Raw genomic sequence first — 15,858 nt, 5'->3', positions numbered from 1 at the left:
CCTCGTATCAAAATAGAAATTAATTGACTAAATTCGGCACTCTCTCATTGCCCACACATACAAAAACTACTCCCTTGCTTAATAATTAATGGCCTGCTTAACGTGGACATATTTTGGTGTGAGTAAACCCTCTCGCTTCGCCTCTTCCTCTCTGATTACACGAGAAGTATGACGTTGAGCCGCCCGATAAACAACTGCGTTCCTCTCAGTGCACCTAGTCAACGTTTCCACCCCCATGTTTAATATGGTATCGTCCAATGCTGCCGACAGTGACGTCTGTGAATTTCTGAATAAATACCAGAGCGCCACATCTAAATGACAGTGAATGCGTGGAATTTACTGACTGATGAGAAGTCGCGTGAGAACACCAAAACAGGAAACGCATCAATAAAATACGCATAATTTAGCTAGCTACAACATTTCTTTATTATATCTGCCAAAAAAAACAACAATGATGAACGGAGAGATTAACGGTTTTCACAACTCCCTTATCGACGAGGACTGCTTCCTATTCACCTCGGAGTCAGTTGGAGAAGGACACCCTGGTGAGAAGCTACTTTAGCTACAAATACAGCCAGTGTGTTATGGCTTGTCAGCTATTTGTTTAGATGGCTTGTTTAGCACACGTGCGTCGGTGTTGCTTAGCCGCCTTAATTAGCTAATTATCGTTAGCGAGCTAACCATCTCTGCTGATCAAACCACACCGGCGTCAGCATCTTGCATAAAGCCGCATGTGAGGCCCAGATTGTTCTTAGTTTATTAGCTAACCAGCTAGCTACTTTGCTGAGCGTTGTTCACATGGCCTCTATTGTGCGATTACGAACGTTATCAGTCCTTGGGATATATTCTCTTTAAAAATATTTGTATCCTGTAGTGGTCATCATGCTAATTTCACGAAATCTCCGGAATATTCCGACCAGTTTGCGCGCGGGCTCTCGGGGAACAAGGCCATATGTGTTGTCTATAGCGTTTGGTTGCTATGTAAGGGGCACTACATTGGCTCTATGAAGAGTTCCGTGCCACTCCTTGTCTATACCGGTCGTAGTTCATCTTGGAAATCCAAACGAATCAGATTTTTAGTTACATGTGAACCCGCGGAAATGGTCGCGGGTTCAGGCTCATCGCTACACCACATATATATTTTTTATTAATAACTGAACAAGACGAACCAAATCCTGTCGTAGCCAATGGAAGCAAACGAACCTTAGTGGGCAGATCCAAGCACGTTCTAGCGAGAACCGATTGGCGCGTTCTAGCATATAATTTGCATAATTCCATTAGGGAACGCCTACTGTGGGGTGTGCAATAACTTCATTCTCCCTTGTTCTCCTTCTAAACAACTACATTTTTGGGAACTTTGGCAAATGGTCAACAAAACTAAACGTAGTCCAATCTGTTCATAACATATTATAGTTTTGGTAACAGAACAAACGTTTAATCGACGACGACTGGCAGAATGTCGGCCAAAATCCACCTTCTCCCCCTAGGCTTCCCCCCCCATCACCAAATTTGGTGGTGAGTGGAAACGCCAACCCGATGCTTCAGACCAATGAAACCGATTTTGTAAATCTATCTGTGGCTACACATACCGCTAGGCCCCTCCCACCATCGCCATAATCCTGACATATGGTACAGCATGTGTACAACTCAAACTGCAGTTGGTAGAACAGTGTACAATACAAACACTTCCAGCATAATCCAAACCTATTGGATAACATCACTTTAATTATTGCCATTTGTGCAATGCTTTACATGCTCTTGAACAAGCAACCTACCAGTAAATTGCACAAATGTTGATGTAGCATTTTGAACTGATACATCTGTATTTTTCATTTTACAGATAAGATTTGCGACCAGATCAGTGATGCTGTGCTTGACGCCCATCTCAAGCAGGATCCTGATGCTAAAGTTGCTTGTGGTAAGGAAAAAGCACATCTTTTTTTGTCTGATGCAACTTCTAGCTGTCCTGGAGTCAGCTGTGAACGCCACATGAATGGAAGAATCTCAAACTTTCTGCATGTTAATGGTGGTAGGCCTATATTATGGCATAACTCCCCAAAGTTTTGCCAGATGAGTATTGATTGATATGCTTTTTCTGATTGATATGGTTCTAATGTACTATTCCCCCTCCACCTTTTACAGAGACTGTTGCTAAGACTGGGATGATCCTGCTGGCAGGGGAGGTGACGTCACGTGCTACAGTGGACTATCAGAAGGTTGTTCGCGACACCATCCGCCACATTGGATACGATGACTCCTCTAAAGGTTTTGACTATAAGACCTGCAATGTGCTGGTGGCCCTAGAGCAGCAATCTCCAGACATTGCCCAGGGTGTTCACATTGACCGCAATGAGGAGGACATCGGGGCAGGGGACCAGGTATGAGTTAGTGTGCAGAGGACCACTGCACTAGTGACGTTAGCTGTACATTTATCAGCAAGCTAAATATGCAGCTTTCCTTTCAGACGTAAAAGTTAAACTTTTTCTATTGTCAGGGCCTGATGTTTGGCTATGCCACTGATGAGACGGAGGAGTGCATGCCCCTCACCATTATGCTTGCCCACAAGCTCAACGCTAAGATGGCTGAACTGCGTCGCAATGGCACCCTGCCCTGGCTCCGGCCTGACTCCAAGACCCAGGTAAGCTGCCTGTGTGCAATTGATAGTCATTTCAGCCTTATGTAAATAGTCTAAGACTAGGACAAACTAGTTTATCATACCAGCTGATGAGTGCAATATTAGTTTTCTTACTCAAGCTCTCCAGCCTTGTTTGTGGCCAGCAGTAACTCCAGCATATAACTCATTTTAGGTTGTTCCCCTGCTCAGACATTGCTGACATGCAAGACCTTACAATGCCTGGATTGGTATTTTATGTCTTGGTTTATCCACTTCATATATTTTTGCCTTCTGGTGCAAAAATATCTTTGCATCTATTGGTTGATGCGTCCAATGTCTGAGCAGGGTAAAAGCAACCTTAATCTATGCCTACGTTTGAACAATCCTGCTGACGGTCTATCTGGGTCTGCTTCTGTGTGCAGGTGACCGTTCAGTACCGCCAAGACCGTGGCGCCATGTTGCCAGTGCGTGTCCACACCATCGTGGTCTCCGTGCAGCATGATGAGCACATCTGCCTGGATGAGATGCGTGACGCTCTCAAGGAGAAGATCGTCAAGGCTGTGGTGCCCTGCATTTATCTGGATGATGACACCATTTACCACATGCAGCCCAGCGGGCGCTTCGTCATCGGAGGCCCACAGGTGAGACAATAAGTCAGGGTTCGTAATGTCATAAATCCTGGAAAAGTCGTTGAATTGAAATGGTTTTCCAGACCTGGAAAAGTTTAGGGAAATGATACACTTTGAAACGTTTTGGCGACGTCATGGAAATGTATTTCATAATTTCTAGGAACTTTTTAACATGTACCAACAAATGGGTGTGATCATTCTAGTGGCCCCTGCAGCGTACATTCAAACCGGTTTGTTTAGAATGTCCTGTTTCAATTGACGCAAGTTAGCATATGAGCTAGCTAAAATTTTATTTAAAGAATTATTACAGTCCTTACAAAGTTATGTCCTGAATGTGACCAGTTTAATTTTGGCTGCTATGTTCAGACATTCACAGAAGTAGTGACAGTATACACAATCATCAAACTGGAAAATGTAGGCTACATTAGTCCTAGCGCTAACAGAGGAAAGATTGACATAACACAACTGGTCATATTTAGATGACTCTAGGCTGACATAAAACACAATATGAATTGGCAATAGCAAATACTATAATTCATCACATCACTGGTGAGATCAACATTGATTGAAATAATTGATTTAAAACACTTTTCTAGAAATCTAAAGTAATCCGATGATGGGTAGTTTGTGCACATCACCATATTTATTTATTTTTTTCTTCTTTTAATGTCAACCACAGATTAAAGACAAGATGAGTTTGGTCTGTTTGTAGTTTGCATGTGAAAGGGGATACCTAGTCGGTTGTAAAGTGTCCTCCGCTTTGGTGTGTCTACAATTATTCACTTCCGGAAGTTTACTCGCAAGATGAGTGAACCATTCCTTCACCTCATAACATCTTTGGTCTTACAGATGTTTTAAGTTACACCCAGAATGCATTGTATAATGTCAACAAACATGGCAAATAGCTTAGCATTAGCTCATTATAATCAGTACAACCTTCAAAAGTATTTTACACGCATCATAGGTGTCCATTACAATCATGCAAAAATCAGAAGGTATTATTTGTCACCAGTACCTAAATGTGAATAAAACTTAAAATACATTATGCTGCATACATGCATACTACAATAGAAACGACAACACGATGTACAGGAAATAAGGCACTTTGATAGGAATGCACATGTCCAATATTATTTGTAAGGATAACAATGGAGGCAATGCGAGTGCCAGCCAGAAAATGGGCAGGACTGCGCAAATGTCTGTATACTTGATGTGTGGAAATAATGGGGAGGGGCTCTCCTCGAAGAGGGAACTTTGTCTGGCTCAGTAAAGCCTCAAACATAAATTGTCTGTGACACTGAAATGGATTAATTCTATATGAATTAATGAGGCGGAACACCTCGGTTCAAACTGTTAGAAAATACAACTTGCTAGAAAATAATTTGAAATTGACAAGTTGAAACAGCCTATAGATAATTAGCAGGCAGTGTGTGTTATCTATCCTGTTGCATAACAATCACATTTTGGAACGGTGCATTCTTACGTCACATGCATAAAACCACTCACGCTGGGGTGACTGTTAGAGATTTGGAACTCGAGTGAAAAAGTTAATGTAGTTAGGCATATTTAAAAAAAAAAAAAAAAAAATAAATCTACATAACAGAATGATGCATACGTTTCCCCCAAAAAATTCCACCGATACTTGCAAATAAGGTCGCACAAAGTTGATTTACTTTTTGGAACAATTAATTTAAATGAATATTTTTGACAAAACAAACAATTCACTTCGCCATTATATTAGTTGTGATTCGGTTCCATCACATTTAATCAAATCAAAATAATTTGACTCGTCATTTTAGGTAACTATTTGTAGCCTTCTGGATTATGTGGCTTCAACGTCTTTGGTAGATACTTTCTGTTGATTTGGGGATCCACTGTATGGGACATCTCAGGCTGACTAGCATCTGTTGAGTTGAAAAGGAAACTATTTAAGGTGCCAAGATATGACAACTGGAAGGTACATTTCCCAATGACAATTTGTGTGCTTCAGCTGAATTAAACGTCTTTGTAGCCTACCATGTTGATATTTGACATACTGAATGAGCAAATTCTTTTAAAAGGCATCAAGGGTGGTCAATCATCTTCCAGGAGAGCTAATGGGTCTGCAGGCTTTTATTCCAGTCCACCTCCAACAAACCACATTTTTAGAAATTAGCCGCTATACTGGCTCTGTTTTGAGCAGGGTTTCAAATGCATGCACACCCAGTAGCTCTCCAGACTGAGGGTTGACCACTTTATTGATATATTAGTTGCCTAACAGGCATTCTACCTTTGGGGGGGGGGGGGGTGTTGTCGTCTAAGTGCCTTGCACAATGACAGATGGTACATGGGCTCACAAAGCAGCCTCCCAGTGGCAATACCACATTAACCTTTTTTTATGTACATAAAGATGCTGCTAATTGTTGGTCATCAGAAATTTGGTTGTCTTGAAATTCCATCTGAAAATGTATAGGAACCCTGATAAGTAGTGGAAGGACTGGGCATCTATGGTATGTGCTTGAAGGGGCAAATGCTAAAGTAACTTTGATGCATGGGCTTGTTTAACTGTTCATAATAAGCATTTTTACATGAGATTTGATCCATATTTTTTTACTACAGTCATAATTTTTGGGTAAATTGGAAAGGACTCGGTATGATCCGTTACTCCTTCCCCTGCAGGGTGATGCTGGCCTGACGGGCCGTAAGATCATTGTTGATACTTATGGAGGCTGGGGTGCCCATGGTGGAGGAGCCTTCTCAGGGAAGGACTACACTAAGGTGGACCGCTCTGCTGCCTATGCTGCCCGCTGGGTGGCCAAGTCTCTGGTGAAGGCTGAGCTGTGCAAGCGGGTCCTTGTCCAGGTGAGGGCAGGGTGATCCTAATAAAGAGACTGATATTGATGCGCCTCATGTATAGAGCATTTGGAACGTATTCAGACCCCTTCACTTGTTCCACATTTTTGGTATGTTACAGCCTTCTAAAATGGATTAAATAAAATTGTCAATCTACACACAATGCCCCATAATGACTAAGCGAAAACAGGTCTTTAGAATGTTAATGCATTTCTAAAAAATAAGCAGATACCGTATTTACATAAGTATTCAGACCCTTTTCTATGAGACTTGAAATTGAGCTCTGGTGCAGCCTGTGTACACTGATCATCCTTAATGTTTGTACAACTTGATTGGAGTGTGCCTGTGGTAAATTCAAATGATTGGACATGATTTGGAAAAGCGCACCTGTCTGAGGTCCCACAGTTGACAAGTGCATGTCAGAGCAAAAACCAAGCCATGAGATCGAAGGAATTGTCACCATTCTTAAATGTAAGAAGTTGGAACCACCAAGACTCTTCCTAGAGCTGGTTGCCCGGCCAAACTGTCTTCTGGGGAGAAGAGCCTTGGTCATGGAGGTGACCAAGAATAAGGGATGCATGCTATATCGGTGAACATATCGGAATCGACCGATATTAGCTAAAAATGCCAACTTCTTTATCGGACCGACGTTAAAAACCGATGTCAAAGATACCGTGCGTACTTGTATAATGAAGGTACATGACGTAATGATGCCACGTAAAATTTTGCGCTACACGATCAACACAGCATTAACTTGGCACACAATGTCTGCTGTGTGGATCAAGCAGTCATTTGAAAGAGTAGGAATGTAAGTGAACTCAAAGGTGAAATCCATTAAAGCGAAGATAATGGAATTCATTCCCTTTGACAATCAACTGTTCTGTCGTGGGTGATGTTGGCTTTTGCCGACTGGTCGAGCACTGGTACACACTACCGAGTGCGCTATTTTTTAGATGTTGCCCTACCGGAGTTACAGTAATTGCTTCACAACATGCTATGGAAAGCCGTTTGGGTACTTTGTGTGTGAAAGATGGTAGCACTGTCAAAGCTGTACAAAAGTCTGTAAACACCGGCCACGAACGATGTGTTCACAATACCGCGTTGGTAATAAAGCATACTCTTTTTTTTTTTGACCGCAACTTCTAGGGTAGCTAGCTTTAGCTTGGTAACTAGCTAGCAACAATACAACAAGCCTGAAAACAATGACCAGTCGCAACTTCAGGCATTTTCATTATTCTTAGCAATGATTTTAGGAATCCTTGTAAGTATTAGCTAGGTTGCCACATGTTTGCCTATTTTAATTTGAACTTCAGTTAATGAAAATAAACAGCTAGCCAGCTACTTAACCCTGTTGCCCAAAGCTAACGTTATAAGCAGCCAGCTAGCTTCATCTGGCTAGTGAGGCTCGACCGGGTTATGTGTTATGAAGCTAGCCACAATAGTGGACTTTGGGTTTAACTTTCAAAATAAGTGTGGCATAATTCTACTCTTTGTATTAATTTGAATCACTGACAATGACACTTACAGTGAGGGGGGGGGGGGAGTATTTGATCCCCTGCTGATTTTGTACATTTGCCCACTGACAAAGAAATGATCAGTCTAATTTTAATGGTAGGTTTATTTGAACAGTGAGAGACAGAATAACAAAAAAATCCAGAAAAACGCATGTCATAAAATGATTTGCATTTTAATGAGGGAAATAAGTAGAGCGGTCCACCTTAGTGTAGTCCTGTTGGCAATCACAGAGGTCAGACGTTTCTTGTAGTTGGCCACCAGGTTTGCACACATCTCAGGAGGGATTTTTTTTTTTTTTTAAGGCAAACTGCATGTCATTGACAGTGATGCAAGTGAATGCAAATAGAAATGTGCCATACTTTTATTTTAAAGGCTGTTATTTTAAAGGCTGTTATTGTGGCTATCTTCACATATATGGTCCGACCACCATTAATGAAATAAGAACTGTCATATAAATTAGGGTTATTTTAGATGACACCAAGCTATATAGCTAGCTAACTATAGCTACTGAAACAGATGTCATTTTGTTATGTTTTTGGGGAAGGACATTGTTTGCATCCATGAGCTAGCTAGTTAGTTTTATTTTATTTATGACTAGCACTGTAGGTGCGTGGACTTTACCAGCATCATAGCATATGTATCGATGACTTGTGACATGAGTGATAGTGCAATAACTACGTACAAAATTAATTGTGTTAAATTATGTGATGTGCAGTCATATTCAGGTCCTGATTGGTCAACAAGCTTATTTGACAAGCCAAATAGCGTTATTTGATGAGCAAAGACCCAAACGGCCTTCTGTAGAAATCCTGGTTGAGAATGAAACGACTGAACAACGAAACCACAAGAAAGTGAAAGAAATAGGTTTTGATTATGTTTTACTGGTAATGGGGAAATGCATAAATGCCAACAACTTTTTGGTCAGTGTGGTGTGTAACCTTTATTTAACTAGGCAAGTCAGTTAAGAACAAATTCTAATTTACAATGACGGCCCAGACGACGCTGGGCCAATTGTGTGCTTCCCTATGGGACTCCCATCTGTGATACAGCCTGGATTCGAACTGGGGACTGTAGTGACGCCTCTTGCACTGAGATGCCGTGCCTTAGACTGCTGTGTATGTGAACTATTTAACTGTACTAGAATGCATAAGGCCGCTAAAATGTTCAATATCGGTTATCGTTTTTGCAAGGAAAATGTCATATCGGTGCGGCACTACCAACAACTCAATGGTCACTGACAGAGCTCCAGAGTTCCTCTGTAGAGATGGGAGAACCTTCTACAAGGACAACCTGCATTCCACTAATTAGGCCTTTATGGTAGTGGCCAGACGAAGGCACTCCTCAGTAAAAGGCTCATGGCAGCCCACTTGGAGTTTGCCACAAGGCACCTAAAGTACTCTCAGACCATGAGAAACAAGATTCTCTGGTCTGGTGAAGCCAAGATTGAACTCTATGGCCTGAATGCCAAGTGTCACATCTGGGGGAAACCAGGCACTGCTCATCACCTGGCCAATACCATCCCTACGGTGATGCGTGATGGCAGCATCATTCTGTGAGGATGTTTTTCAGTGGCAGGGACAGGGGGACTTGTCAGGATCGAGGGGAAAGATGAACAGAAAGTGCTCAGGACCTCAGACTTGGGTCGAAGGTGAACCTTCCAACAGGACAACGACCCTAAGCACACAGCCAAGACAACACAGGAGTGGCTTCAGGACAAGTCTCTGTCCTTGCGTGGCCCAGCCATAACCTGGACTTGAACCTGATCAAACATCTCTAGAGACCTGAAAGTAACACTCCCATCCAACCTGACAAGAGCTTGAGGTTCTGCAGAGTAGAATGGAAGGTGTGCCAAGCCTGTAGCGTTATACCCAAGAGGACTCGAGGCTGTAATCGCTGCCAAGGTGCTTCTACAAGGTACTGAGTAAAGGGTCTGAATACTTATGTAAATGTGACTTCAGGTTTTTGAAGTTTTGCTTAAATTTCTAAACCAGTTTTTGCTTTGTCATTGTGTGTCGGTTTTTTGTTTACAAAGGCTCTAACCTAACAAAGTGAAGGGGCCTGAATGTTTTCCAAATGCACTATACATCAGTTGCAAAGGAGTGCCACGAAGTCAAACCTAAAGTCCGACGCATGTTTGTATGCTCACGACTATACATCAGGTTGCCTATGCCATCGGAGTAGCCCATCCCCTCTCAATCTCCATTTTCCACTACGGCACATCCCAGAAGAGTGAGCGGGAGCTACTGGACATCGTCAAGAGAAACTTTGACCTTCGTCCTGGTGTCATTGTCAGGTAAAGTGTTCCCCTTTGAAGCTGTGTGCCTCTCTGAATCTGCTCCTTCTGTCACTCGCCTTTAACTCACGCTTCCTGTCTTTCTGTTCTGCCTGAGCTGGTGTTCAGATGGTTCTAACCCTTTTACTGTATGATTCGCTACTGTGATTAATGACATACCCAGTAGCTACTGACACGTAAGAAAGCAGCAATCTGGCTTGTGATCAGTTTGCCAATCCTGATATTCCACTCCTGCCCAAACGGTCTCACTTTAAATGCCAGTGAAGTATAGTATGTAATGCCAAAGGTTAAAGCTTCGAGAGCTACAGTAGAGGTTGTCCGATCTGTCAGATGGCATGTTAAATACCCAGCACGACGAAGGGTTTCCTGCTCACATCCAACTGAAAGGGCATTGGTTTCTCAGACCTTGTTAAAGTTCAATGACATTTCATAAATGGGATCAGTGCGCTTTCAATCTCCAAGATGCAGTCCCCACACTGCTCAAGGATGAGTTGGTTAGCAGGGTAAGTGTTGACGCTTTATCCCTTCCTCCCCCCCTTTGCTAGCTGGCCTAATTAACCTTTCTGATAATTTTTCTTTCCATGGTTCTTGACACTCCCTATTGGCAGATTTTTTTTATTTTTTTTAACATGGCTGAGAATTGCTTTTGATCTGAGGTCATTTCCTGTGATGGGCTGCTAAATGAGTTGATTGTGTATTCCAGGGAGCTGGAGCTGAAGAAGCCCATGTATCAGAGGACCGCTGCCTACGGCCACTTTGGCCGGGACTCCTTTCCATGGGAGATGCCCAAAAAGCTAAAATACTAAACTTGTTAAGCTTTTTCCCCCCAGGCCTGTTGGTGTATACTACAGAGAAGCTTACATGGTCTTGGGGGTGAAAGGCCCTTAACTCCCTTCCCTCTTAATGGGGTATTAGAACCCTACCCCCTTTCTACTTCCTCTCTCCAGTCATCTGTACTGTATTTTTGCTATTAGTAGTCAATGTAATACTACCAACATTCTCAAAATATTTCAGGAAAGTAATGTTGAGAGGATAATGTATGATGTTAGCTAGCTAATCTCTTCCACCAGCCGTCTCGCTCTGACTCATCTGGTTTTACAGCTTATAAGAAAGGGACTTGAATGGAGGCTATGGCAGGTGCAGACAAAACTTCTAATTTTAATTGGCTGATCTGTCCACCATCTAGTGCAACACTTAGAACCTCTTTCCCCCTACATTGTGAACTTAAGCGTGAACAGTGCAAGTGATTTTTTTTTTAACAATTAATTTAGGAAAATCTGAAAGTACGTATTAGGGTTGTGCGACTATTACAATATTGAATATGATTAACGGCTGTTGTTAATGGTGATATTGTGATGTGACCAATGACTAGCCTATTTGAACTTGACTGGCACCACGCCGTATAGAGCTGGCCAGGCAGGGACATGCCAAGTGGCCTATTCCTTTGCTATAGCCTGCATAACCTATTTCAATAAATGTTATAAGCAACTCACTGAATGCAAGAGCACAATTTAGACGGGGCTAAGATTTTCTCGCTTGGCTACCCAAACTCCTTGCTCCGGCCAAACACTACGCCACAGACGTAGTTTCTTCTCCGCACTGAGTTTGTATACATCACCGATTTCTAGAACGCCTTCTAACTGGAAGGTAGCTGGATGGAATCCCAGAGCTGGCAAGGTAAAAATCTGTTCTGCCCCTGAGCAAGGCAGTTAACACACTGTTCCCCGGGCGCCGACAACGTGGATGTCGATTAAGCCCCGAGACTGATTTTAGAGGGCTTTGGTTAAATGCGGAGGACTAATTCAGTTGTACAACTGACTAGGTATCCCCTTTCCCTTTAATTGGTCCCAGAAACCAGTGGGTTGGTCCAGAGCCAGAACACACCAGGGTAACGAATTGACTTTGATATTCTGATTTGGTTAGGGATGATCTGGGCTATATAGCCGCAGCTGGCTTTTTCTGTTCGTTTTTTTTTTGCAGATTTGGTGTCTATTTTAAACCTAATTTTATATTTTCTCTACATTTCATATGAATATATCTTCAGTTTTTATGCGTGCTGTTTTTTTCCCGCCACTACTTCAATGAATTTATTTAACGGTGCTCTAGGCTCTCAAAGTTGAGGTGTTTTTGAATGACCTAAACATGATTGGCCTAAGGTAATGAGGTAGAACAAACAATAGAAAAATCAAATCAGTAGTTTTGAACATACCTTAGTTGTGCCAAGCTTGCCTTTGCAGGCCATTTTAATTAGTAGGATTTGGCTTATCAAAAGCATTAAGACAAGTTTAAGTTATGAAGCGTATGTCTCAAATATGCTATTCTGATAGTGTTTAATGTTGTAAAATTGCAGCTTTCAAATGGGAACAATTGTGAAAGTCAGTCTAGATTCTCGATCCACCTTGAGGCGGCAGGTAGCCTAGTGGTTAGAGCGTTGGGTCTGTAACCGAAGGTTGCTAGATCGAATCCCAGAGCTGACAAGGTAAAAATCTGTCATTCTGCTCCTGAACAAGGCAGTTAACCCACTGTTCCTAGGCTGTCATTGTAAATAAAAATGTGTTCATGACTGACTTGCCTAGTTAAGTAAAAAAAATATCACAGCTTTATTTTAATCTAATACAGCTGTAGCAGTCTCGCTCAATTTACTGCCACGACTTTTAAGCTGCACCCCATTCAAGTCCCACTTTGTTGTACAGTGTTACTAGGCTCTTTATGCAGTTAGCCTAGTCTTCCTCTTCCATTGATGTCTTTCACACTACAACAACTAGCCCCTGCCCAGCATGACTGAGGAACTGTAAATACTGTAGTTTGGTTATTCGGGCTTAGCTGTCCTTTATACTTAAATTTGGAATATTTTGCTTCTGTTAAGTCTGACTTACCAAGGCTACATGTTGATATCATGTTAATTTCCTGGTGCTACTGAAGGGCCCCCCCCCCCCCACCCCTGCCCCTTAATCGTTTCCACTTATTTCTGGTATTGTGACCCACCCCAAATCCTTTTTGAAGCTTTATTTCACTCCCCTTATCATTTGTTGAGGATGTAAGAATGGAGCGGTTAAGGGTCAGTAGTTGTTGCTATTTTCAAAGAAATGCTATGCGTTGCAGGCTGAGAAACGAGACAATCTTGATTATTTTCAAGTAAAGTTCTTGAATATACGCAGTAAAATCTGGGCTGCCCCTGCAGATGTCTGCGCTGTTCTGACGTAATACAGAAAAGTCAGAAGCTGCTATGTCACTGCTAAGGCCTGTAGGGGTGTTGGTTATACTTGATTGTTTAAAACATGTTGTCATTGGCTTGTCATGTTAAACTCCTTCAAAAGGTAGTTTAATTTCATATTTTTTTATTTTACAAAATGGTTTAAGGTCAAGGCTCTTCTTCCTTGGGTATTGATGGCAGGTGTAGCTACAGAGAAACCACCGTCTTTATTCTGAAAGAACGCCGTCTTTGCCACAATGAAGAGCTCTTACTACTGGCACAACACCTTTTTTTTTTATATTTATTTGTTCTCTGAAACTTGGCGTGGATACAGAGAAGCCAAGGATTCAGAAGGCAGCTTAAACCCCAGAGGGTTTTTAATTTTTTTTATCTCACATTGACTTTACTGAATGCTGTAACTTAAGTAACATTTTCAGTGGTTCCAAAGTGTCCTACAGAAAAGCTTTGGTCTGCCTCCACAGAACTGTCACTGGCTGAGTATTTTGACTGTGGTTTTATGGGGTGAGATTGTATTGACTATACATGTCTGGTCAATACAATGAGACCATTCTCTGCCCCCCCCTTATCCTTGCATAAAGAGATGGCAACGTTTGGCTGGTGTGGTACAGAGAAACCAGCCTCGTTTACAAGCTGTCACTTGTTTGTATGGATAGGGTTTCCCTTGGTGCTTTTGAATATTTTGACACTGGCTAGTCTTCTGGCTACTGAGTGTAAGAGTGCCTCCCCCTTGTACATTCTCCCCTCCTGCTCTTCCTCAACATGGGTCCGACATCCTGAGGAACAGGTATCTTGTCTCAATGCTTTGGTCTTCAGTGGTTAGATACTAATTTCTCATGTCAAAGATCTGCAATAAATGTCTGCTTTCCTTCATTAAGCATGTTTTGGTGTCATTCATTGTCAGTTTGTGCATAACCTTTTAAAATGCATAAATGATATGTCAGTGTATGCTGTAGCTTGATCTTTGTGCACATGGAATTATCTTTGACCAGTGGTGCCACACAAATCCATCAATAAGTAGCGACTAGTGTTATTAAAGTCAGGTCCATCATAGGTGGTGAATATGAAAAATGACAGTGCAATTTGGCATAATTCATGTGTTTCTGGGTATTTGAGCCATTGGGGTACACCTGTTCCATAACTGGGTCTGCAGCACAGTTTTTAACCTGAAAACCCCTGGGGACATTACTGCCCTTTAATGCAATGGTCATATTTTGCCTTGAAAAGCGACTCCCAGGTCTTTGACAGTTTTATGGTGGCAGTGTTTTCCCCAGGACAGTGACTCGTAAGGTCAAATGTATTTAGTCAACAAGCAATGGTAAATATAGTGGTGGGAAATTACACCTGTATAGTGGCTTGTGTACTGTCAGACGGTACAGTATGAAGATGGGCAGAGACTGCTTCTCCAATAGAAATTCCCGATAACACTTGTCGGTGATGTAATGAAGCTGTTTTTAATGTCATATGTTGAACATCCTTTGTCTAATGCTGAACTTTTATGACTACTGAATTTCCAAACTCTGTCCTGTTCTCAACCCCCATGTGTTTTGTCCTAGCACTACACAGCTGATTCAAAGCGTAAATTAGTTATTTGAATCAGCTGTGTAGTGCTAGGACAAAAACGTGCACCCGGGTTATAGAAGTGGCCTTTCACATCTAGGTGTGATACCATGTTACCTCACAGGACTAGGAAAAAGCACTGCTCCCCCTGTTAGCCTCTTATCCTGCTGGACCTTTCTCGAGGGAGAAGAACCATCTTCAGTAGGCTGACCGCAGGGCCTGGACCTTCAGCTTTAATGGCAAGAACTGGTGAACTGATAAGTTACGCAAAGTACTTTATTTTATTTTAGGGAATAGTACCTGTAATTCGGTATGTAAATTGTGACTGAAGAGCCCATGCACTAAACAATCTTTTAAGGAAACAGTCTTTAAAGAGCTAGTGTAGCCTGACTGGTACACTTTAAGACTACATTCAAGGAAAGAAGCCTCCAACTCAAAGGAAGAGCTATCAGACAAAGCAACCAGGGACAAAACCCAAGGAGCAGTCCACGAGAGGGACCATCCAAACTTGGGAAAGGAGCAAGAAACCACCAACGAACCCCTCAACTCAGGACAAAGGAGGACACCCCCACCATCTTTCCTTTGTTGACCTCCATGCTGCCTAACCGGAGCCAAGGACAACAGATTTGGTTCAGACGATCACATCTTCAATATTCATATCTTGAGTTCTGTCTTGAATTCTATTTCCTACCTTTTCATGATCACTCATGTTTGTACATATTTTACTTAGTGGTATTGACTGTTGATTGTATAACGGTCTTGTTTGTCTTCTGGGGAAACAACTCATATATTCTCAAAGAATTCATACATTCAGATTAATCAATGTGTTACTATTATAATTTTAGTCAGTTATTGTAAATAACTCAGTCAGACCTTTAAAAGACCAGCTTTGTCCAAGAAAGGACTGGTGTCCCGCTAATTGGGCTCCCGAGTGGTGCCGCGGTCTAAGGCACTGCATCTGACGTCACTACAGACCCTGGCTCGAATCCAGGCTGTATCACAACCGGCAGTGATTGGGAGTCTCCATTATTTCACCAGGTAGGCCAGTTGAGAACAAGTTCTCATTTACAACTGCGACCTGGCCATGATAAAGCAAAGCAGTGCGACAAAAACAAGTGTTACACATGGGATAAACAAGCGCACAATTGGCCCTGCGTCGTCTGGGTTAGGGTTTGGCCGAGGTAGGCAGTCAATGTAAAGAATT

The 15,858-nt window shown here is 42.2% G+C and overlaps 1 protein-coding gene across 1 annotated transcript; it reads left to right on the top strand.

Annotated features, from left to right (window-relative positions):
* The first annotated feature begins 288 nt into the window (after positions 1-288).
* LOC115164459 (S-adenosylmethionine synthase) lies at positions 289-13,971 on the top strand. The gene is made up of 8 exons (XM_029716973.1): positions 289-545; positions 1,841-1,918; positions 2,143-2,378; positions 2,495-2,638; positions 3,037-3,255; positions 5,902-6,084; positions 9,750-9,883; positions 10,587-13,971. The coding sequence occupies exons 1-8, from the start codon at positions 452-454 to the stop codon at positions 10,687-10,689; spliced, it is 1,191 nt and encodes a 396-aa protein (XP_029572833.1). The 5' UTR covers positions 289-451; the 3' UTR covers positions 10,690-13,971.
* Positions 13,972-15,858: the final 1,887 nt, after the last annotated feature.

This window comes from Salmo trutta, chromosome 27, assembly GCF_901001165.1.
Source record: "Salmo trutta chromosome 27, fSalTru1.1, whole genome shotgun sequence".
NCBI classification, from domain to species: Eukaryota; Metazoa; Chordata; class Actinopteri; order Salmoniformes; family Salmonidae; genus Salmo; species Salmo trutta.
The sequence above is the reverse complement of the archived record's forward strand: the minus strand, read 5'-3'. Positions and strand labels throughout refer to the sequence as shown.

Excerpts from the sequence above, each read along its gene's own strand:
- LOC115164459 (XM_029716973.1), top strand. The coding sequence starts at position 452 with ATGATGAACGGAGAGATTAACGGTTTTCACAACTCCCTTATCGACGAG. Across the intron at positions 546-1,840 it reads AGTTGGAGAAGGACACCCTG|ATAAGATTTGCGACCAGATC; the intron begins GTGAGAAGCTAC and ends TTCATTTTACAG. Across the intron at positions 9,884-10,586 it reads CGTCCTGGTGTCATTGTCAG|GGAGCTGGAGCTGAAGAAGC; the intron begins GTAAAGTGTTCC and ends TGTGTATTCCAG.